Source organism: Lepisosteus oculatus, chromosome 9, assembly GCF_040954835.1.
Source record: "Lepisosteus oculatus isolate fLepOcu1 chromosome 9, fLepOcu1.hap2, whole genome shotgun sequence".
Classification (NCBI taxonomy): domain Eukaryota; kingdom Metazoa; phylum Chordata; class Actinopteri; order Semionotiformes; family Lepisosteidae; genus Lepisosteus; species Lepisosteus oculatus.
This window is the reverse complement of record NC_090704.1, coordinates 6,136,733-6,162,114: the sequence shown is the minus strand read 5'-3', so window position 1 is coordinate 6,162,114 and position 25,382 is coordinate 6,136,733. Positions and strand designations below refer to the sequence as shown.

The following is a 25,382-nucleotide window of genomic DNA, read 5'->3' as shown; positions in this document are numbered from 1 at the left end:
TCTGGAATATTTGTTTGTTAATCACCAGCAGAATGTGAACAAACCAAAAGCATTAAGCACATGAAACAAGAACAAGAAAATTAATCATGTGCACTGTCTACACTCGTTTACGATAACTTAATGACCTTCTGCCACACTGTAGGTACTGCATTTTTTAAATGCCCTCTTCTACAGTATATCCTTTCACTTAATGAGTGCCTTTGACTAGTTAATATTTCTGAATTGGTTTTCATTTTTTATTTAAATTAAACATCACCTCATTAAAGCCAAAGTGTAATACATCTGTAGTTACATCTGTACGTTTTTCATTCTGCATACTGTATGTTATTTGGTAAAGTGCACATCCCTTTGAATAATAGTAATACTTTGAGTAATAGTGAATAATAGTAATAATAATAGATTCACACAAATAAGTGTGAATAATGAAAGTGCATATTTTTGTTTTTTTGTCATTGTTTTCTTATAAACAATTAAAAATGAAAGAATTTATCTATCATCTAATATCAGTTTAGTCCTGATTTGAGGGCAAATTGATACGCCAATTATGTTCCAGTCTGGAGTCAAATTGAAAACAGCATTATGGGTCAGATTGGGTCACAGTGCCCCTTGAAAAGATAGCAAATTATATAACAATTCCAGCATGGAAGCATGAGGAATACTCACTGTTGAAAGTCAAGAGTCTTAAAGCTGTCAAAACATATCTGCATTTACAAAAATTACAATTTACAAAAGACAAACGCTGGCACACATTGAGCTGCAATAGTTAAATAAGGGCTTGGCTGTGTGTTTGCTACATACAGTAGGGTTTGTGTGGTTGTGGGGGTCTGGAATTAGCCACTTTACATGTAATTGAAGAAGGCACCCGGGCTCCTTTCACAAAATGGCTGGATAAGATCCCTGGATGAATTAGCTGGTAGATCCCAAATGAGAAAGATGGACAAAATGTGTTCCTTTCATCTGTCACCTTTCTTATGCTTCCAGTGTCACTCTAGGATTTTAAATTGCTGCAGCTCTGCTAAGTGATTGATTTATGGATTTTAATCAGTTGTCTTATCTGGCATTCTGAAATGTCAGATAGTCACTGATAGAAACTGCCAATATTGGTTCGGGCCTGCTGGGATTCAGAGGGATAGGAATTAATGACACTCTACTTGAATGGCTTTTGGTTAATTCTGCCTGGACTTGACTCAGGAAGCAGTGTGGAGGTCCTGGCAATTTGGTTAGGGCAGTTTTTTAAATTGGCATGCAAGTTTAATTTATCTCAGTAAACTCTACTTTTTTATGTTTATTTAATCGATTCCCAGATTAATCTGTTTTTGACGGGTGTAAAAAGTTGATTATCAAAAGTGACAATCAAAGTTGCTGGAATTCAATGAGCATAACAGAAATTAATAACACATTTGTTTATATTTTCATATACTGTAAATTAGCCTCAAAACTACTTGCTTTGAGTCAGCTTCAATACAAAAAGTGTATTTTAACCACTGGCATACACTGAAGTTATTAACATGGAAAGTTAAAGGTTTACTTGTTTAAAAAAGTGTCATGTTATTAGTTTGAAAAAGATTAACAATTTGTTTTTTTTATAACTCCCACAAATGTACTGTATATACAGTAGTGTGAGATTTATTTTAAATGTAGACATTTAGCCCCCTTTAAAAAAATCATATACCTTAATTTTGATAAACTATTATTTTTGTTACAGAATTATATCTCCAATTGAAAGATAAATATTTTAATATTTTGTGAATTGGGGAGGGAAAGATCTTTATCTCTTAATTCTGATTTATTTCTTAACTCTATATACTATCGGTGGCTGTTAACTGCATATACAGTAAACATACATACATTATTCTGGTGTTGATATGCTTTATTCAATACATTCACAGAAATATGTACATTTCTTTTTTAAACACACCATTGGCACAGTTAAAATGTCCTCATTTTAAAAAGGTAGCATCTCTCGCATTAAGGAGTAGCCATTTTTTAATAAATTAGAAGCAATTGCAATTATATTCTGAGCAGTGAGCATAAAGTAAGCTTATTTACTGTATATCTGTGTATAAAAAGTCATTCATATAATCTTCCATCTATACAAAAAGCTTGACAGCATAACCCCAAGATAACAATGGGGCAGTAAAACTGGTGAGGCATACTTGCTTTGTATTTTAATTAACCCCGCAGGTGAAGGTACCAATTCTATAAGATTAAAAACAGTAAAAATCCTGAGAGAAGAAGACATTGTTATCAATTTCTATAATTAAAACCAGGCCAAATTGCAATTGTTTCATGACATGGATTAAGTGCGATATGTGCCTAGTTATATCAACACGATTATTTATACATATCTTTGAATGTGAGGTTGAAATAGTCTTCTTTATGAATAATTCTCTTCATATTGTTGCCTTCAATAATCTCCAGAGTATTATGTATTTATTCTTAAGTGCTCTGTATTGCTTCATATTACTGCATACAAAATAGCATTTGCAATTTTTTATTTATTTTGAAGACAAATATTAAATAGCCTGCACTGAATTGGTAGTCAAGGCTAGTAATTTCCAGTGTTTACGAATTCAATGGTCATTTTGCAAATGCTTGGAGCAAAAAGTTAGAATCTAAATTCTATGAACAATTCCTGAAAAGAACAGAACAATTGCTTTTTCAAAGAGCTAACCAGAGGTTGGTCTGACAGCTAAAACGTTTAGAATTTATTCTTAGTGTTTTCAGGGCACATGTATTTTTCTGCATGTAATTTGTTCCATTTCCCAGTTGTGTTTACTATTTATGAAACCTTTGTGGAGATCTCTCAACTTTCAGCTGCACCCTCAGTGATTTTTATCTTTCCATTATTGAAACGAAATCAAGCAAATAAAAACAAATCAGCAAGATCATATTAAAGCATAAAAAGATAAATGGCATGCATGGAGAATATCATGTACTTTAACCTTGCCTTATCTACTCCAAAGTGCATGATATAAGCATGCAAATCAAATTTGTTTAAGGTACAGTGCATGCTGAATTTGTTATTAATTGCTGCAGAGGCATTTTTCCATAAATTGTTATGGTTTAATGCAATAATCCATTAATAATAGTATCATCTCTTGTATTTCCACTTTAAATTCACCTCATTTCAGATCCATTCTATGCATTAACTTAATGTATGTAATTGCAATCCTCAGTCTTTACTCATTTACTACTATTCAGTAAAGCTTTGTAGAGATCTCGTAACTTTGCAACCTCAGCGGTTTTTATCTTATACTGTATGATTTTAACATCATCCATATGACCCTCCTGTCCATAAATGCTTCTTCAGTTCTTCAGTTTCTTGTACATTTTGTACCTATATTCAACATCAATGACATTTGTGTTCTTTGGTAATTCTTAGCTGGGGAAAATTTCTTAAAGAAAAGAAGTACAAAGAAATGCTTTTTGTATGATTTGGTACCCTAGCAACGCTCCTTAGGATAGCAGATTTAAGTGCAATGTGTACAACACAAACCACAGTCAACGACAATTACTTCACCAGCAAGAGACGAAGTGTTTCTTGGAACACTAAATGCTAAAGTTAATATATGAAAAAATTCAGGCTAAGAATATACATGAATTGTAAAGCCACATGTAATAAATGTGTTTCTAGGTGAAACGGCATTAATTGCTGCTTTCTGTTTTGCCACAAGGCAAAAGTTATTACGTCTTTAACTCAAGTATCAATTTATAATCTTTTATACTGAGATGCATGTGACAGCTACCCCCCAGCAGTCTTGACAGAAACATGTCCTGGATATCGTCAATTGAACCTTTTCTTGTGTCAAAGTGACTTATAATTTCCATTTCATATCATCCTTGAAAAAAGGTAAAGGGACTCAGTCTAACAATTTATTATAATTGCTTAATTCCAAATATTTAGTCTAGCTTACTTTACCTAATATTTTGCCATATAATACATTTCTTTTGCTATCCAATCTCTGCCATTTAACCTCACACTATTGGAATGTCAAGGGCCAAAAAGAAGCTAATCGTGTCTACATTAAGAAAATGTTTCAACTCATCAATCAAAGAGAGAGCAATGGTCATATGCCAATCCTCCGTTCTGCTGAATTCCCCCAGTCTATTAAAATTAGAATTATTTTTAAACAAGTTGCTTCTGCACAGTACAGTAATTGTATTAGGGGCTCAGAACACCATGAGGACTTACATCTTCTGTTTTATGTTGGTGTCTTGCACTTCCTTGATTTGAGCATTGGAATAGGATCTACTGTTACAGTAAGTGAACTCTTTCCTCGATTTGATTTTCACAGGCCCTTTTTTGAAGAGCATTCCTCAAAGTCTCATTTCTCCTTATAAAAAAAAGCTTTCTTATGACAAGTAATAAATTGCTAAAGTGAAGTAATAAATCTGCTGTATCAACAGTTTGGAAATGGGATCTCTAAAAGATAAACCACTACAGTAAAAAGTAGTATTTCTCAGAGGCAAACCATCAGACTAACAGTAGTCATAATTTACTAGAGGTGTAAAGAAAGCGATTGTCTGAATTTTATATGAAGAGGCCTCGGTGAATATATTTTCTATGTACAGTACACACTTCGCAGGATCTCATATGGTAACGTAGATCAGTTAGAGGTTGAAATTAATGTTTCTACAAAGGTAAGCAAAATCATTTTTAAGATTTTCTATGTTATCCTTTTAATTACATTTGATCTAAATGATCTTGTCTTTAGCTTGTAAACAATCTTTTACTTCTTTACCTTAGTAACTAATTTCAATCCAGTTTTCAGCTGTAATTCATTCATTGAAACAAGCAAACCTCATGTGGAGTCTCCACAACGGTCTCTGCATAATGCTTTCTAATAATAACCTAACAATGTGTCCATGTATTTAAAGTTTTTCATTCAAGGGCAAATGAGACAAATGTTAATAATTAATAGCTTAATAGTTTCTTTACAAAATCAGAGGACATGGATTTTCAGGGCTGCTGCTCATTTGACAGATAACAGGCCTCAAAGGCAGACAGGAATGGAGTTTCCTAATATCCATGTAAAAACATACTTCTTGTGCTGCTACAGTAATTAAAGCTTCGGGTTTGGTCAACTGATCAGTTAAAAATGATTATTAGTTTTTTAGCCCTGTGGATATATTTATAATGTGACAACGTAGAATAATATACAACAAGATAATATGGCATAATACAAGGAAAATTGCTGATGTGCTAAATAAATATTTCACTCATCTATCCACTGAGGACGAAGTCTAAAACAGGCCTCAGGCAGAGGAAGGACAATGTTCTGCATTACAGTATATACAGTTCTACAAGCTTAAAAGAGGCAGCAGTGTTTTGGGTACAAGAAGCACTCAAGATTATTAAATCCCCAAGGCCTGATAGTTTTGTTCCAATCGTACTCAATGGAACAAGAGAAGTTCTTCAGAAACCATTAAAACAACACTTTGCTCAAGAACATGAACTGGAGAATTGCAGAGAAGTGCCTGAGGGTGAGAAAGTGAATCCAGAAATTATAGTTTAGTCTGACTTCTATTACATGTAAGGTTATGGAAACAAGTATCAGAACTAAACTAGAGGATCATATGTACTATAGGGAATTCAGGCAATAGTGAAAAGTCAGAATGTATTAGGACAATCCTAGCCTAACTAACTTGTTTGTTCTATGATCAAGTGAAAACAAGAACATGATAAGGGTTATGTACATTTCCAGAAGGTACAATTAGTTCCCAATAAACAAAAGTCTTCTTGAAAGTTCCTCATAAAACATAATTTTCAAATTCCATTCAGGAACATATAGGCATTTGGACTGAGAACTGTGAAATAATAAGACAACAATACTGGCAAGAGGTGAATACATACATTGGGGTGATATACTGTAATTAGTAGAGTACCCCAGGTATCAGTGCTAGGTTCATTTGTCTTAGTTTCTATCAGTGGTCTAGACTCTGGTATAGTCAGCATACTAGTCTGGTTTGCAGTTTATACCAAATAAGAGGGACTACTGTAGCTAACACTATAAGAAACACTATAAAAGATAGAATTTTAGACTAGGCAAACACAAGACTAGTTTGTACATTTAATTCAATGCAGTTTTGTGCAGAGATGCAAACACTTGCAAGTTATAACAGAAACATAATTTAAAAATACAAAAAAGGAAAAAAAACTGAGAGAGAAGATGCTATTTATGATGAAGAGGTGTTTGTTTATGTTGATACTGTAGATTGTCTTCTAGACATGGGGAGTTCAAAGGGTAAACAAAACACTTTAAACAAGGAGGAAATGCAGTTAAAACTGAGACCAGGAAGCACTTTACCCAAAGGGTTTCAGAAGTATGGAAAAAGCAACTCAATCATATTGTTGAAGATTAATGTTGAATGCCCTTGCTTCTTTTAAGAAATGGCTCCATGAGATACTTGGATCAATTAGCTACCACTAAATGGACTAGATGGATGGAATGCCTCATTTTGCTTATAACCATTTTTATGTTCTTGTATTTAAAAAAAACATGTATTTATGTGCTGTGATGCACAAATCTGATTAGTAGATCACAGTAGTTTGTCATTTGTTTCTTTTCGGTGTACTACTAAAAGCTCAAATTTAATCAAAGAAAGTTTGATGCATAGGGCAATAACCACAAAGGATTAGATATTTTTAAATGATGCCAAATTAATTGTCATTCTGCTTGATATCAGCCTAAGTCAATTTATTGAACATTTTTTGTATTGTAGCAAATAGTCCACAAATGAAGGATAACTGCAGTACTGTATGTGTGGTGAGATTAAATAAGGTAGTGGATGGGAATGCCAGATAGGATCCACATTTGTATGAACTAGAGTAATTCATCAGGCATCTATTTTCCTTCATGATCAGATTTGTGAAGATGTTTGCACGGTTCTTATGATGTCTCTTTTACCATCCTGACATGCAGAATAATGCAATTGCATGCTTTATCATCTCTCGCATAAACCCATAGGATCCAGGCTTATTTATACAGACTATATTTTTTTTCTGTAGTGTTATCAATGCTTTTAATTGATCTGTGACATCAGCAAAAATTAACCTGATAAATACAATCAGAAAACATGTAGATGCTCTATAAGGATACGCTGGGTAAGGATCTGATATCTTTTCAGAGTGCTAGCTGCAGTGCTAAGGAAAATAAATGTGCCAGATGTTTCATTTTCAAAAAAGGGAGAAAAGGGAATCTTTGGGGTTTTTGCTTTTACACCTAAAAGCAAAGCATATTTATAGATTATCTTGACTTCTATTAACCAAGGGGTTTCCAGCTTTAAGTGAATATTTGCTGTTTCTATTTGGCTCTTAACTGTTTGCGACAGGTGCAGTACAGTAGCTAGGCACAGATTCAGTTTCCAAGGAATACTGCTAGAGAGGAGGTAAGAGCTCAGGAAAGGAAGGGCATCTCTCTCACAGAAGGTAAGAGCAAAAAGACTTTCCTTCCTTATTTACAATTACACTTTTACCTGTCATCTTCCAGCATGTCAGTGTCTTTTGCTTGACATTTGTACTTTAGTTTTCATGCTCTGGATCTGCTCTCTGTATTGCCCATTAGGGTCTGATGTACAAATGAATATAAGGGATCACTGAACAGGAAGGAGTGACAGGAATGTATATCTTATTCTTTACATGTGATTACAGGAACAGCATCCGCCAGACATCTTCTGTTCTATTTGTGGTCATCTGTTTCAAACTGCCTTGTTAAAATGTTTGTTTTTTTTAATTAAGAGTTTGTTGATGAAACAGTATGAGTATGCACTGTATATAAAGTTAAAGGAAAAATACATTTTCTTTACAGACTGATAAGAAGATAGGCATAACTATAAATCGCTCGTTTAATACTCGGTCTATCTAAGAGGTTTTGGATCTTGCAATATACTTATCAGATATACAGCACATGTACATCAATATACAGTCTCAGATCCTTTTGTTGTATGTAATGATGGTTTTCTGTACTCAGAGATACGGCACAAGAAAAGCAATGCTTTGAATAAATTACTACCATCCAAAGTCCCCAAGGGTAGTTATTTAATTTCTTTAACACTTTAGTTAAATACTTTAAATACGTCTTGAAAGTGTTAATTGAAGCCGGGAAGCTCTTTTGAAAGATTAAAATTCATAATGCTTTCATGTGTATGTGCCAGACATGATTAGGGTAATAATAAATAGACTCTGCAATGATGAATTGCTTTACTAATACATAGTAAACCATGCCTAGCAGCGTGCTGTGTCATCTACCCTTTTGTGTTGTCTGCTGATGAATTACACCGTTGGTCATTTCCATTGGAGGTAGTGGGAAATCTGATTAAAGGATCAAGGTTTAAACACTTCATGCAGTGCATGTAGGAGAGGTCATTTGTTATCAGACTTTGTTATGCTCTTGTCAAACTGTGATTGCCAAGTGAAGACATGCTTGATCAGAGCTTGGGTGGGCTTCGTCTTCTGGAATGCGTCTTCCTTCATTTCAGCCTGTTTGCAAAACACATGACATTGATGATTGCTCTGCAGTCTGGAAATCATTTATCAATTCCCTCCTCTTCCCTAAACTCACCTGTTATCTTTTTTGACCGGGACCTTGAAGGGTATAACGAAATTCAGTTTGGCAGCGACAGCTATTAAAAATTGACTTCTTCATAGCCTGGATCATATTATACATGAGAGAAATTGTTTCTGGAAATTGAATCACTAATAAAATATGTAATTCACTCTCAAAAATACATTGAACATATTTACACTGTCATTCTATGTACTAAAAGTTGATATTTTATGCATTTTGAGTTTAACTGCTTTTATTAAGGATCTGTAAAGAACCATTTTGTTGTACTGTATGTGAGATGATAGAAAACAAGAATTTATCATCTATTTTAATAGCAGCTTCATTCCAAATACACTATCCCTAGCTTGGGTAAGTGATGTCTGTAAAGAATTGATCAGGATGCACGGGATTTCTCAGATCTTATATCTCAAGCACATAAACAATGAGATGAATTCTATGATTTTACGTTCATTTTACAATCTGGTGTGACACCACTTGGTATTATGTTACAACCACTGTCTGATCATTTTAGAATGGTTTTGTACATCACTGAATCTGTCTGCTTTCTTTTGAGGTACAAAAGCAGAGCAGAGACAGTTCATATATTTCCATGAATAGCAGAACAATACCTGTCAGTCAAGGCCCAGAGGATATAGCACACCCTGGAATACAGAGATAAAAGGACTGTATAGTTTGTAAAAGGTGGGGGAGTTTGGTTGTAGAGATTGTCAAAATCAAGTGCTTGCACTGACAGACTATTCAATGCTTTGTTGAAATTAATTCCCTTCTTAGTTACCTAGTCAGACCATAGGATTTTAAAATTATTTTTGATACCTTTATCCAATGTGACTTGCAGTGACATAAATATGAATAGTGAAAAAACAAGCTACTGTATAAAATTAAAATATTAAGTTCTAAATTGAGATCTGTGATAACTGAAACAAAAGCAATACAATGTAAGGCACATAAATTGCTAAATGTTAAAATAGTGTATACATTAACATTGTAATAAAAGAAGCCTTCGTATCTTATCATGAATTAACTGACAACAGGAATAAACAACCTTTAGTCAGTTGCAAACTTTTATCAAAGGTTAAATACAATTTAAGCAACATTTAAATACAACAGATGTGTTTTGTAAGACATCATTAAATTGGCCTGTAGTTACTAGATGTTTAGGTTTATGACAAAATAATTGAAATTATGTACTTTTATACACAATTATGCTGAAATGTTCAATTCTTTGACAGATAAAAACATTACATTATCACAGAAAGCTATCTCCCAGTCCATATTTGAGGTTTAACAATCTTAAAGACAAGCTTCCATTAAATATTTTTGTCTTTCTATTTTTGCAACAATAAATCTGAAACAACAGTTGAATAAAAACACTAGTATAAATCTGAGCACTCACTCTACCATGCTAACTCTGTATTGTGCGTAGAAAAAACAATTCAAATTTTAAGTTTATTCATATCATCAAAAGGTACATTTTCATATTACTTGAAAGAAAATGTTTCAATCCATGCTTTTATTCATTCACTTAAAGCAAATTTCACACAAAGCGAACACTGGAGGAATGAAGAGGTAAGAAAAAATACAAAAAAGGACTATATAGCTAAAAGCATAAAATTGTGTGCAAGGAAGAATGGAGCAGTGTGAGAATAATTATTCCAAAGCCAGAATGAAAACTTCTGATGTAGAACAATATAAAAATTCAATCCCACACAAAGCATGGTGGCTTGGCATTGAACACGACAAGACTGTAGCATCTAAATGAGGTTTGTGCTCTTATACAGTATGTCTCAGTATAAAAAGAGTGAATAGTCTGAAGAGTGAAGTTTTTCACGTATTACATCCAGTTCTCCTGCTGTTATTCAAGAGGAATGTTAGTTCTGCCACCAAGTTACAAAATGGTGAAACATAGACCTAGAGTTACTGTACAGAATTGATGATTTCTCCATTTTAAGAGTTAATCCGTCCACTTTGGGGTCTTGTCTGATTCTTTTCATTGCAATTCAACAGTGTTTGCTACTCCTCCTAATAAGGCATCATCTGCAATCATGACAGCTTTACTAACAGGATCAGAAGCTAAATAATGGAAACAAATTAGGAAGAGCATTTTCATTATACAAATCCCTATAGGACTCTACTTCTGACATCACCTCAATTTGTGTATTCCCCCCTTAATTATACTCCTATACGTTAACCAGATTTTAATCTGCAGGCATGCTTTACATTGAATATCTACTGCCTACACATAAATAATTATGTGTAGGCAGTAGAGGAATATTATGAAAAAGCATTCTCAAATATATTATCAGGTGCTTATTTACACTATACAGTATATAATTTTTCAAAGATCTGTAAGATGTTAAAAACACCTGAAAACGACTCACCCCTTAGAATTCTCTTGTCATACACATGATCCTACTTTGATATCTTGCTATTAAAATACAGATGAGCCTTTTTTAATTCTAATTATTGTTTCCGTAACCATACTTTTAATAGAAGTAAGAATAATTGTTCTATAATTAGTTTGTTCGGTTTAGTTGACCTTTTTACGGATGGATGCTACATCCATTATTACATCCATTTACTACATCCACTAATTTTCCAGTCAATGGATATTACTCCTGTCTTGAGTAACTGTTTTGTGAGGAGTGAGGAGCTTTGTTAACAGTCTATGAATAAGATCTATTGTTTAATTAAGTACAATTTGTAGATTCAGAATCACCAGGCTCTAAAGATTGGTTAGTCTTAATTACTTCGAATACCTGTAAAATCCTTACCTATTCTATGCGGATATTGTTCGATATAAAACTTTGTGTTTGCTCAGAATGGGGCATATTATCAGTTTCTTCCTTACTAAACAGATATTCATTTAAAATATTAGTGATTTTCCTTTCATTTTCTATATAGGTTCCCATTACTATCTCTGATACCCCTTACTTCACTCTTCACTGTTTTTTGTTATTACTGTCTTTTAATCTTCACTGTAATTTTTTTTCAATCTTTTTAATTAGTCCAATATGGAAGCATATTTAACTGACTAAAGCAACATCAGATACATAATGTGTAAAGTACTTGGATTTTACTTTAATAACACTGCCTCTGTATCTATAATATTTAAATTGTAGAATATGATTCTAAAGCACCAGAGGTAGTGTTAATATACAAGTAATAGGTTTATTCCATACTGAAAAAAAGAAGAAAGAAAACACAATGTTTCGGCCGTGGAGCCTTCTTCAGCTGTGAGAAAGAAAAGGGAGTAAGCAAAGGTAATGTTAATATAGTTTGTTACAATGGTATCATTGCAACAAAATTGAACTGTCTTGCCTGTTGCTTCTAAGCATTGAAATCTTACTCCATAAATATTTATTTTTTAATGCAGCTGTATCCAGAAACAACTAGTCTACTAGTCATTTAACTAATAGCTTCTGTTTCTAAACTTGTGATTCATAACCAAGACTACCTATCTGCAGTTTCTGCTTTTTTTAAATATAGACCACTGCATCGCATGTCCAGTTCTGTTCAAAGGTTGAAAGAAATGGATTTTAAACTCCTAGGTCACAGGCAGAGGAAGGGAACAGCTTTCAATGATCCTGAAAGACAAGGTAATTTGGCAAGTGCATCCGCAATAATGTGAATCCAATCATATAGTAGCATCACAAGAATTTACAACCTGGGGGAAGTGCATGCCAGCAGAGGCCAGGTGATAGCTATGCCTACATGTTGAGATGTTTGTGCATTAACCTGCTGCAAATAGAGGTCATGGATTCACTTCTCAGTGTTGATGTCTGTCTGTAGATAACATTTCTCCTAGCAGAGTAGCAAGCTTTGTGATCTCAGTCAGAGATACTGTATAAAGATCTCTTCATCCAGTTGTTTTCTGCAAAGTTTTTTTTTTTTCTGAGCAGCAGAAATACACGGCCTTGTATTCGCACACTACAAATTATCACGGCAGGAAGCACCTCATTGAGGGAACCAGACATCTAAATGTATTTTAAGCCACAGAAAGTGCAAAATTAGCTACAAACAGTGCTACAGTAGTTACAGGTCATTTAAAGCAAGTGTATATCTGCAAAATACACTAAGTGGGAGGTGGAGAATGTAGAGGCCAAGGTGAGCTTGAAAGAAAAGTGAGCTAGCTAACTATTTTTTTTTGTGGTGGGATGACATGTCCACATCCAAGTTTTTTTGCCTTTTGGGGGTCCTACAGCTTCAAAGAGCTGGGTGACTTTATAAACTGCACCTGCTTAAAAAGAGTTACAGTATAAATGGGAGGAGTATACTTGACACATCAAGTCTGTTTGGTCATTAAGAACTAATTGTATCTTTAAAGAAGGCAGGGTATAAGCTTTAACACCTTGGCTGGGCAGCTTGTTCTCACCCACACACCTGCAACTCTTTGCATTAAGAAGTGCCTTCTGGATATAGTTCTAAATTCCACACAGTTCCCCATAGTTTCTATTTCAAGCTCTTGATTTGCAGGAAGTCCACTGGATTCAGTTCATCAGTGCCTTAAAGGATTTTGAAGACTTCAATCAAAGTGTTAATATATCATTCTATGAGATAGATTCTCATAGTATGATGTGTTCAAGACGAAAAAGGTTCAGTTGTTTTGTCCGTGAATTTCCTTTAAGGTCTGGAATATACTGTATTTAGTTCCTTTTCTCTGTATGGATTCCAGAGCAGCAATATATTTAATTATGTGGAGACCAAAAGTGTACACAATATCCTAAAAGTGCTCTTCTTTGTGCATTTTATGCTTTTCAACTTAATGAATAGAATTGATTAAAATCATGTGATTTTCATTACACTATACTGTATATGCTGGGATGTTATTTGCCCATTTTTTACTTCCCTACATTGTTTAGAAAACAGTGCATTCCACATTTTGTACTCATAGTTTAAGACTTTTACTGCCTGCATTTGACATTCTGCACTTATTTACAACACAGTAATCAGAGAAATCTGTTTTCCCCATCTTGCATTTTATTTGCTGCTTCTACAGTGTTTGTTAATCAATCTCTGTATGAATCTTCTGCAGACGTGACTCAGTTTCTAACTATACCAAAATCTAGATCATTAGACCGGCAGTCTTAGTACAGATCCCTGTTGTACTCCTCTTCATTATCCCAATTTGAGCATTCCCTTACCTTTACTTTTTTCTAATTAATTCTCAATGGAAACATACACATTTCCCCAAAATCTATTGTCTGTCATTTGCACTACAGAGGAAGTTCATAATTCAGATATCAAAAATCAAATCAGCATACCTGTGCAGTACAGTTCAATATTTAGTGTATTATCTGACAACTTTTATGCAAGAAAGATGAATGCCAGCAGAGCTACAATGCAATTTCTTTATTTCTTTGATCCCTTAAGCTTCCAAAAGATTTTTTTTTCTTTTACTACAAGACTCTAGCAAGATTTTGCATTACAATGGAACTGCATCAGAGTGAACTCAGGGAAGCACTTATTCAACATTTCCTCCTTCCTGTGGGTCCCTTTTATTAGTATTTCTTTATTATTCCCTTGAATATATGAATATATTCCTCAAAAATGTCAGCGAATAAGAATATGTAGAATCTGCAATGCGACAGGAATCTCTCTCCAGATGACATTCATGTCCTGGGAAGAAGCTACATGAACATGATCTTGAAGAAGCTAATGAAAAATGACATGAACAGGCAGGTACTGCATGGAAGTGGTCTACATTTACAATTTGAAGTGTCTAGAGCTCACTAAAAGACATTTTTTGAGTGCCCCCCTATTACATTTCTGTCGGATATAGATTACCTCAATGTCTGAGATAACCCTAACCAAAGCTTAGAGGAGTCATAATGTGTAGCACTGTTTTGCCGCCGTCTCCTAATTAACATGGAGCTCTTCTTTATGCCAATTTGGAAGTAAATGTGTAAATGATCTGTGATAATGCTGGACAAAAGGCCAGCTTAACCACCTGCTATAAAGGTTACTATCCTCTGTGCCTGTTATTAAAACACTTGGCATACATATAAGGGAGATTGGGTAAAGCCCCTGCTAAGATTGTAGTCAGGCTGTTAAATTAATCTGAATAAAGCAAGCAAAACAAAAGCAAAACACTTTGATTAACAAGACAATGGGAAAATGCATTCTCTTTGAATCTATTTTGTTCTTTTTTCTTTGATGCCTTTGGCTTCCAAAAGAGAATAGTTTTTTTTTTTTTTTTATTTTGCCTCAAAAGTTAGGCAAGACATTGCATTACAATGAAATAACATTAGTTAACTCAGGGATGTATCTGAGAAACACCAATAAGATGCTACAGATATTTTACAAATAACTTGTGAAATGACTTTAGCGTAAGGCATCTGCCCCTAATGAAACAAGATAGCACACAGATTAAAAAAAACAACTAATTCTAATAAACTCATAGTGACTTGGTGAAAGGTTTTGACATGCAAGCTTCCACACTGACTTTTCAATCCAATCTGTATAAGCATGTATACTGTAGACAAAGGAGAAAATAGCAATAGCTGTCAAAGCTGATGATAAATTGAATTGCCTGTCTTGATGTTAATATTGTTTTCACATCAAGGTGAAACCAGATCCCCTGGATACATGTAAGGTTCAGTAAATGTGTTAAAGAAGTAGAGATTTCTGGAATGACATGTTTCAGGTTTTCATAAACACCAGAGTAGATAACTTGCATTATTCAGTTTTGAGACATAGTAAATGACTTTACATCCGTCTCTAGACACATGTTTATTAAATCATTGCTATATAGCGTTTCTTGATATCAGTACTTTCAGTGTTAGCACTTTGGTGTCAAGCAACACTATTGAAAAATTGGGAAGCACTTATTTTTCTTTCTGAAAGCCCTCTTTGTATTATCCATACAGCTTAGACATCACTAGTGGGAGCTGGATGGCTTGACCATCGACAAAAGTGTTCTTGCTTTCATATTCATATATGTTTGAAAATAAACGTGTGCTATTTCTATAGAGATCAAGATACTGTATCTTAGTAACCCTCATGATTGCTTCCTTGCTCTTAAATGTAAGCTAAAATCAATCTTGTTTGAAGACAAGTCTTGAATTCTCCTTGAGAAATAAATTTAAGCAACACAAAGCATTGAGTGCACTCGTGTTCAGTGGGTTTCTTGATGTGCTACATTTTGTTGTTAATGTCATTTTTACATCAGCTATTATTCTATGTTTTGTTTTTTTGGACAAACGCTTTCAGGGTAGGTGCATAAGAGCAATGTGTGTGTTGGGTGGTTTTCGGTTCTCATCTTCCAAGCAGATAAAGATGTCCCATCTCTTTCTAACCTGCTGTTAATAGCCACTCAGCTTTTGTAATTCACAGAAATGGGTTCTTATCGATCTCTACACACAATTTGTTGCAAGCCTCTGAAGACTCTGACAATACTTATTAGGTATGATAGTGGCAGTGCAGTCTTCATCAAAGCAGAGAAAAACAGTGAAAATAAATAACCCTATAAGGGATTCCTGCTGCTCTTTCATATCACTTCACTTTCCTAGTTCATGAGAAAGCAGTAAAAGCTGACCATGAATTCTGCCACTAGAAATACAGTAGGTATATACAGAGCATGCAGCTATTACTCCTTAATGCGCTGTGCTGATTTGTTATTTTAAGCATCTCAGAGAATCACTTTCTAAGAAAATAATTGGTTTAATAGCTACATACCTTTAATTATATCATCTTATTATTCAACTAAACTGCAACACTATAACATTAATATTGCCATCCATTAAAACATAGTCATGAAACCTAGGTCGTTTGGCTTGTAATATGAACATTTTGTGGTTTTTACAGATCTATTGGAGACAACGGTATGGGCAATATAATTAAAATGCAGGCCTGTGCCACAGTTTTGTTCCTAGGCTGCAAAAAAAAGCTTTCAACATTTATTTCTGTTTTAGTATGCTCACTAAATACCCCTGACTTATGCAAGTTATAATCCACCCATGAGAGACTGGTCTTCAAAAACCACAGTACCTTATTGTGAATCTCTAGACTGTCACCTTTAATTATGAGCATAGCATTGGAAAGGGTATTTATGTGTGGAGGGTAATTCTAGCTAAAGACACCAAGGCCCACTGCACTGGAACAAAATAATACAGCAGTAAATTGGGAGCCAGGGAAGCCAGCTCTCCGGCTCTAAAAATTCTAACACTTGTCCTTGCAGGACAGAATGCCTAACTAAATGGGCTTTGGATCCTGTCCCAGTAAGATGGTACTGTGTTTTTAACTGCTGAAAACATCTAGTGTGCCAAGAAAGTGAATCTCAATTGGTTACAGTCCTCCCATTAAGATACACATGACAGACAGGAGAGAAAAGACGGCACCTCAGCCTCTTAATGATGTGAGCTGGCCTAGCAGGACATCTGCCTAGTACTGAAAAACAAGAGATCCTGCACACAAAGAAGAAATTTAATTTTAAGTTCTTGCTTTCTGAAAATTGTGTTTGTGTGTTTGTCTGTGTGTGCCCTGTCTGGCTCGTATTCTGCCTTGTGCATTGTGCCAGGAGTGGGGTGCTGGAGCTAGTTACAGTAGGCTATTTTATCTTTGATGTGACAACAGTTTTCATTTTAAGTGCAAGTGACCTAGAGCTTTGTTTACAGAAGAGTTCTAGGCATAAACTAAAAATTTCACAAAGTCTGTCACAAAAATAGACGGGTCTTCACCCTTTTCCCAATCCCTTCCCTTTCTTTTGCCCGGCTAGTCTCCCTTCCTAGCATCAAAAGAATTGCACCAGCAGGAAAAGACGGGTCTCAACAAAAGATGCAGATTCAAAATCAGAAACAGTGTTTGCCATGCTGTTTTATAACATGTAACACTAAGTTATAGCCTTTGTTGAAAATATCAATGCTTAACCCAGGTTTTCCCCTACTCATCTTCTCCTTTTTTCCCTTCCTTTTTCACTTACTGTACTGTAAGACTACAAAATTCAGTGAGAAAAGTTACAAAGAGTAGAGGTAACAGCCTCAGCCCATGGAACACTTTCTCTGTATCTTTGCCCCATGTTTTGTCATAGACTGAAGGCTCACAAACTACTGCGTATAAGGTGATGAAAAAAAGAAGCGCTTACACTTAGCGATAAAAAATAAATATCTCTGGCCTAAGATTAAAGGGGACACAGAACAAGTGTGCATGATGGTAAGATGCTGCTGGAAAAAAGCTAAGAAATGAAATTCAGCATCTACCCTTTCTTACAGATTCTGAGGCTTTTCTTATAAGCCTCAACTAAAGCCTCTGGATTCAATACTTCTAAGTCTTTTTTTATTCTGCAGGTTTTCTTTGAAACTTGAAATAAAATGGATTCATCAGAGTCAATCTGCCCTCTCCTGTCCTGACAGAGATCAAAAGTGGCACTGCATTTTCATCACATTTTCTTCTTTGGCTGTGACTCAATTTTAGGGCATTAGAGAACAGAGACATTTATTCTTAGAATTAGCTCCTGACTGTTGCGTTTTCTAATATGTAATATCTGCAATAACGCAGTCACCCAAAAACTGTGTGTTCAGCAAAAACACATATACTGTATTTTTAGATTTGCAATAAAAACAGTATTCACAGATGCAATATTTATGTTTAATTTTTTTTTTCATTGAAGAAGAAAACTCATAACATTTTGTTCTGTAATGCATCTTATGTAAGTCTATAGAGCAGAGACAATTCTATTCTGCCAAATCATAATATATACTGAATATTCAAATATCTAAATAGACATAAGGAGTTTAATGTCTTTGCATGTTGTTCTCCTTTCTTTTTTTAGATTAAAAAGAGATCTGAAGTCCACAACATCTTGAATGTGCATTCGTATGCTTGCCCTCCAATTTTAACAAGACTATTCAACGTGGGAGCAAAATGACCAGGAAAAGGCTATTAAGTTTCACAGCAGTTCTTCTGGGTGTCCTTACAATCTCTATTGATGGAGGGCTGGTTGTGAAAACGACCAGAGTCAGGAGAGACACAGCAGAGATCGAGGGCCATCTTGCCAACCAAAGTATTCCCATGAAGGAGCAGCCAGTGGTCTTCAATCACGTGTACAACATTAATGTACCTCTGGAGTCCCTGTGCTCTGTTGACCTAGAGTCGGCACCTGGCCGTGGAGTGAAAGTCGAAGAGCAAGGGGGGGCCACTCAGTACACTGAGCAGACAGCAGACCGAGAGAACCAGGTCACCTTCACCCACCGCATTAACATTCCCAAGCAAGCCTGTGCCTGCCCTGGTGCTTCCACCATCCAGCAGCTGGCTAACCGCATTGAGATGCTGGAGAGGGAAGTGTCTCTGCTGAGAGCGCAGTGCACCTCCAGCTGCTGTGGGGAAAGTGCAGCAGTAGGTAAGTTAAGAAGGCCTGCTATGGTAACAGTCTGCATTATCATGCTATTTTGCCAAGGCAACGTAAAGCACATTGTACCAAAGCCTTTATCTATGCTCCCCACCCCCACTTCACATGTTCAATTAATTTCAAGTCACGTGAGATCTAAACATATCCAAGCTTTATCCAAAGTTGCAGTGGGTGAGACTAGAAAAGTAGAATCGGGCTAAAATTAAGTTAGATGAGTAGTGGAGTAGAGGAGTTTATTCCCATCTGTCCATTCGAATTCTTATTCCTTCTGATCTCTCACGACAGTACACTCTGCACAGTACAGCGGCCGACACAGTACATCAGACAACGCCACACAATGTAGACATTACAAAACGAGCACCTAGTGCCTAATAAGTGGTAAAATGAAAAGGTTGGTTGAGCTGGTGGAGAAGGATGAAGGCCACAGCATCGGTCCTTAATGGTTTATTTTTTTCTCCAGGCCGGCTGGACTACGTCCCCCACTGCGGTGGGCATGGAAACTTCAGCATGGATGTCTGTGGGTGTGTCTGCGACGAGGGCTGGACCGGCAAGAACTGCTCCGAGCCGCGGTGCCCGGGCGACTGCTCAGGCCAGGGCACGTGCGTGGAAGGGGAGTGCGTCTGTGACCGAGACTTCACCGGAGACGACTGTTCGGAGACCCGCTGCCCGGAAGACTGCAGCGGCAGGGGGCTGTGCATCGACGGCGAGTGTGTTTGCGAGGAGGCCTTTTCTGGGGAGGATTGCTCTGAGACCCGCTGCCTCAACGATTGCTCAGATCAAGGAACGTGCCTGAATGGGACCTGCCAGTGTAAGCATGGCTATGTTGGGGAAGACTGCTCCCAGGTCACCTGCCTTAACGACTGCAGCCAGAAAGGACACTGCAAGGAAGGCATGTGTGTTTGTGACGAAGGCTATGTGGGTGAAGACTGTTCATCAGGTAAGGCAGAACTGAGTGGTAGAACTTGAAGCACTCGAAGCACTGTATATTTCTGTGCTTTCATCTAAAGTAAATTAAATTAGGTCAAGTAGGTAGCTGCATCAGCCTGAGTAGGCTGCAAGGGAGCAAGTAAAGGTTTATTCCATGCTGAAAAGAAAAGAGAAACAGCACTCTGACCTTCTTCAGTTGTCAATTAAATTACTGTAGGACTGATAAGTCTTTGAAACAAATGCGGTTAAATTCCTGTTTTTACCAACATCTTACCAACCAATCGGACAGTTGGTTAAAAATAGCTTTCCTGAAATGACTTTGCCTACTGGGAGAGAAATCTACTGTGCCACTATCCAATACGAGATGTTGTTGATGATAACTAGTGTTATTAAGTTGAAGAATGAAGCAAAGCTTTAAAAATGGGACTGATGTCTTTCCAAGAAGGAATGTGGTAGATATTCAGTCTGAGAATTTTGCACTCCCCTGCCCATTTCTTGAGCAATACAGCTGTTGGTCGAGTATGGGCCATGTCTTTCACTAATTGTGCTTGGGATTCCCCAGGTAATACAGCACAGTTGGCTGAGCAGATCTGGAGTGGGGTTAAGCTTTAGTCTGCCAAGGGCTTCCAAGCTTTTACTGCACAAGTGAATCCAGGGACCTGTCAGGCCCCTGCAGGCAGCAGTAATCTTAATAAAAGATGCACTGCACCTCTATTTGGTGTTCATTCTCCTGTTAGACACTGTGGAGCTGACAGTATGTCAAATGATAAGTGGTGCTGACAGCTGTGGATGTTTGGAGGAACATCTCCACAAACCCTTATTCTCCCACGAGCTACAGGCACTGCTGAAATAAAGTTGAATCATAAGACCATAAGGAATGTCCAAAAAGAGAAAAGGTCATTTGACCCAGCTAGCACGTTTTGGTACTAAGAAAGTGCTGGTGCTAACAAATTGGCTGCACAAAATAGCAATTTGGACTTAACATTTTTAAAACGAAGTCAAGTAGCTAATTCTAGGGTATGAATGCTGTTTCACTTTATTAGGAGAAAATGTTCTTTGACTTCCATTAAAGGTTTTGCATTTTTTTAGAGGCATACAATTTTTTTGCAAATCATACATACAAGTACAACGTGCTGTTTTTTTACATCTAAATGTACTTCCTATATACAGTAGAAGAAGATCTACAAACCAACAACAGGAGATACTTCTGTAAACAAAAGGTTTTGAAAGTATGGAACAAGCTTTACAGTCATGGTGTTGAAGCTCATTTGTAGCTGTTCTTATGTCTACTCAGTTTGTGCTTCTTTTGCAACAAACTGTCCGTCAGAGAAGAAAAACACCAGTTGCTAATTGGTTATTTATTAGAATCACATTCTAGAATGGGATGATTCTAAAAAACAAAAGCTTTATTTTTGCAACGTTTGGGTGGAGTTACATTTATTTGACAAAAATTGCACTTGTATCTAAAAGTAGCATTATCTCATAGAGGCTCTTATAAGCAGATATTGCAGATAGTAGCTGAATCTGTCCTTAGTCAGGTTCAGACAGCTCTCAGAAAAGATCCAGAAGCACAAGGCTCTCTTCTGTTATGCAACTGTGGACAACTGTCTTCTGAAAGTGTTAAGTTTCTTGGCATAAAAAGCTAACTCTTGGTATAATCAGGGCTTTCACTCTGTTGCTTGTGAAACAGGTTGTGGTTATTTCATTAGAGTCAGTGGGAAGACAGTAGGGGAAGTGTGAACAGAGGGAGATAATCAGAAAAAAATCACTGTTCATTTACTAGGCAGTACACAGGCACTTTGAGGTTCTTGGCAGTGTAATGCTTTATACAGCTCAATAACAAACACTATTTATGGGGTTTAGCTTGCACTGAAAAATCCCTCTTCTGAGATTCCACTAGAAAAATGAAACTATGGAAACAACATCACATATGCAAAGGATTGTGCCACCTGTGTTAGAAAATTTAGCAGTAGGAAAAAGCAATACCATTTATGTCATAATTGCATTGTTCAATCTTCAGATATTACTTCGCACTATTAGTAAATCGCTGTATTTTAAAAGTGAAATGTGAATTTATGTCAGAATATACTGTATAAAATAAATATGACAATAATGAACAAAAATGGTTCCTTTTTAATATGTGCTTTTATTCCAAAATAGGTACTTATAGCTTTGGTCTCAATTAAAGGAATTTACCTATTTTAATTTTTTCCCAAGAAACTACTGTCAATGTTCACCTATTTCAATAATTTATTGCCACCTTCATGTAAACAGCCATACAGAGACAGCAGTGCTCCTTTAAATGTCTAATTATCTGTTTGTTTCTTAGACAAAAGACAGTTATTCATTTTCTAAACCTTTTTCTTGTGATAGACACTTAGGTTGCAATTTCCATCATTTTTAATAGCAGACTGCAAAGATGTTACTATGTTAACTTATATCAAAATTGATTACACATAGTACCATACTTTTAATATCAAGAGCTTTAGAAGTACATTTATTAAAGTAACTGGCAATTTCCTTAACAAAAGGGCTCCAGATTGTTTTATTTGTGTTTTTGAGAGTGGGGATTCTGACATTTTTTGAAAATTGACATAAGCTTGTTGCTAAAAAAAGTTAAGTTTGCTATCATTCAGTGCAAACACCAACTCTTCCCCTCCTCCCCTGTCACTGCATTCTGTCAGCATTGTATACTGCCTTTCTGACAAGATCACTGCACAGAAGGAGAAGCATAGACAGCAGGCACGATTAAGCTAGTAGTCTTTTCACATACAGTATATGTAATTATTTTAACAGTGTTTAAAATTATTCCATTTAAAAAAATAAAATCCTGAATACATACATGCATAATGAATTCAAAGAGCAAAATAACATCTTGTAAAAAGAGCGCCCCAGTCCCTAATAGTCCATTTTCTGTAATAATACCTCATGCAAGAGGGAGAGCTTTAAAAAAATTATTCCCTTGTCTCCAGTAATACCATAGAAGTGTTATTTATATTCAAAATGACTGAATGTCAAGAGCTGTAAAAGCGTTGTAACAGACAAGTGCTGTTTTTCCTCTTCTGACCTCTAATTTTAGGGACTATTTACATGGAAAACAAAAGCCGTTGGAAGAGGTGTTTAAAAGCACACAATTTATTTATTGATCTGGAATACTTAATAGTTTTTATTTTTAAACACATCCTCACACATTGTGAGGTAATGAGGAATATGTATGCTTTCCTTCAAATACACATTTTTCAGATCCACTCTACAATTTCCACAGCATTTACAGGAAAGTTAACAGATGCCTCTTCAGCACAGCAAAGGCACTAGATCGACTTCAAATGAGGAGCTAATTCACCTTAAAGATACAAAAGAAAATTCTACTTACTGTATGGATCTGTCTTTGGGCAGAGATTAAAAAGTGTGCTACTGAACACACTCATGGTTAAAAAATACTTAAATGTTCTTGGTACAGCATAGCAGACCAGTATGCAAGATAGCACTGAAGGAAATGAAACAAAAATGATTGAACTTACATAATTGTAATGAATAGACACGTGAGTGCAGAGCAAATGAGATTTATAAATACAGTATAATGATATAATAAATGCTCCCAATGCTGTCTGCTTAATACAACCGAACTTGCAAATGAGTTAACCACAGCAATAGAAAACTTGCTTCATGTGTTTCATACTGTGCATGAACATTATAAAACAAAGAATTCAACTGTATGTAGAATGTTTTGTGTGTGTGTTTCTTCTTTGGGATGTCTGTCAAAAACTGATTTTTGGCCAGTGGGGCCAAAAGATATTAATTGTAGTCAGTTTAACTCTCTTGAAAATTATTTCATATTATTTCATCTATAATATGAAATAATATGGATAATGATACAAGTGAAAATGAATTCAGGTGTTAACAAAGTAATTGTGCTTGTGTGATTAAATATACAGTACCATTCATGCAATTACAGACTCTCAAATGGTTTAATTTGTTTTCTGTTGATTGGAATTGAATATTTAAGTGTTTTAACAGAATGATACAACACAAAGATTAAAGGTTGATGCAAATTGTGGTTTAATTTTGTACACATAGACAGTGCTATGACAAAAAGAGTACAGATATCTCAAAGATCATTACTTAAACATTCAAGGGCAGAAAGACTGATGATTAATGGGCATCAAAAACCAACAAACTCATTATTACAGTGTTTTGGTCTTAAGTGACAGACAAAATATCAGAGATTTAGTAAACTGCTTAGACTTTTCAGAGTGACATAAATCTGATTGGCAGCCACATCAATTCATTGTATTTAAAAAATCTCAGAGAAAAACAAACAAAAAGTTTAATGGTCTCCTTTGTTTTACGCACCAAAATGGTGGGGTGCGTTAATCATTTTCATGGTGCAATAACCAGTCCAAGAATGATGAATGGTACAATGACATTACCAAACAAAAGACTAATTAATGTGGCACATCATTTTGAGTAATTTCTTTTTTAACACAAAATTATGTACCCCTGAACAATTACGAACAATTCATTCTACCCTGCATGTCACACAATGTAGTGATCAATGGAACAAGTCATTCTCTCTGCTCTGGAGTAGATTAAAGCACTAATCCAACACCAGACAACTGAGTTGGCTGAAAATCATTTTAATGTAAAGGAACTGATGAAACATGCCTGCCAAGATATGTCTCTTCATCTTCTCTGCCTGTCTGTGGCGGAGGATACCTGTGATCTACATTGTCAGCCGATAGAGAAACACAGTAGAAATGTTTATGCTGCAAAAGATGATACTGAAATTGTAAGCATGAAGGTGATAGGCGACTGTTTGCAACATTTTTCCAGAAATACGAAATACATTAACCACTATTTTCCAATGTGGTTTAATTATTTTATGAATTTCTAAAAAAAAAAAAAAAAAACATGGACTGTAAAACTACACCAACCCTAAGTACAATACTTGATTTGTAAATTTGTGTACATTTCTAAATTTCAGATTTTGATACAACACTGAGTGTACCATGATACATAAACCTTTTTTGTGATATATATTTTTTTAATTTAACATTCATATATTATACAGTTGACATACATTGCAATCCCAATAGTGTTTCACAGAAACAGGGCTTGTCCTCTAAAGAATTTGCATTCTTACAAATCAAACTTTCTGCTCTTTCTTGTGGTCTTGCAGGTTAGCAAATGAAAAATGGATATGCAGTGCTGTCATACCAAGCACTTGTAAGTTTCTAAATTTCTTAGGAATCGGAAAATACACCATAAAATAATTTAAATTGTATTAAGTTTTTGCAATCCAGAATTTGATTCTATACTAGTTCCCGTATTTTATCAAGAGCAAAATGTTAATGACCTCCAGTTGACCTCCAATCTCATCAATTTATTTAAATAAAATTTCAAATTTTGGGGCATTCTAATATTCTTTTTTTCCTCACTCTTATACCATAATACCTTAATCTCTGCTGATGCTTTCTGATGGCTCAGGGATCAGCCTGAAACACCTTTGATTTTTTGGCTTTGCAAAATGTAGTCATTATACA

The 25,382-nt window shown here is 35.5% G+C and overlaps 1 protein-coding gene across 6 annotated transcripts in view; it reads left to right on the top strand.

The window, feature by feature from the left end:
* Positions 1–25,382, top strand: part of tnr (tenascin R (restrictin, janusin)) — a 193,603-nt gene that overhangs the window by 126,316 nt on the left and 41,905 nt on the right. For all 6 annotated transcript variants that reach the window (XM_015355368.2, XM_006634720.3, XM_015355363.2 and 3 more), the window contains 2 exons: positions 18,337–18,903; positions 19,373–19,849. In XM_015355368.2, coding sequence (XP_015210854.2) covers positions 18,429–18,903; positions 19,373–19,849 — 952 coding nt within the window. In that variant the 5' untranslated portion in view covers positions 18,337–18,428. The remainder of the gene's footprint in view (positions 1–18,336; positions 18,904–19,372; positions 19,850–25,382) is intronic.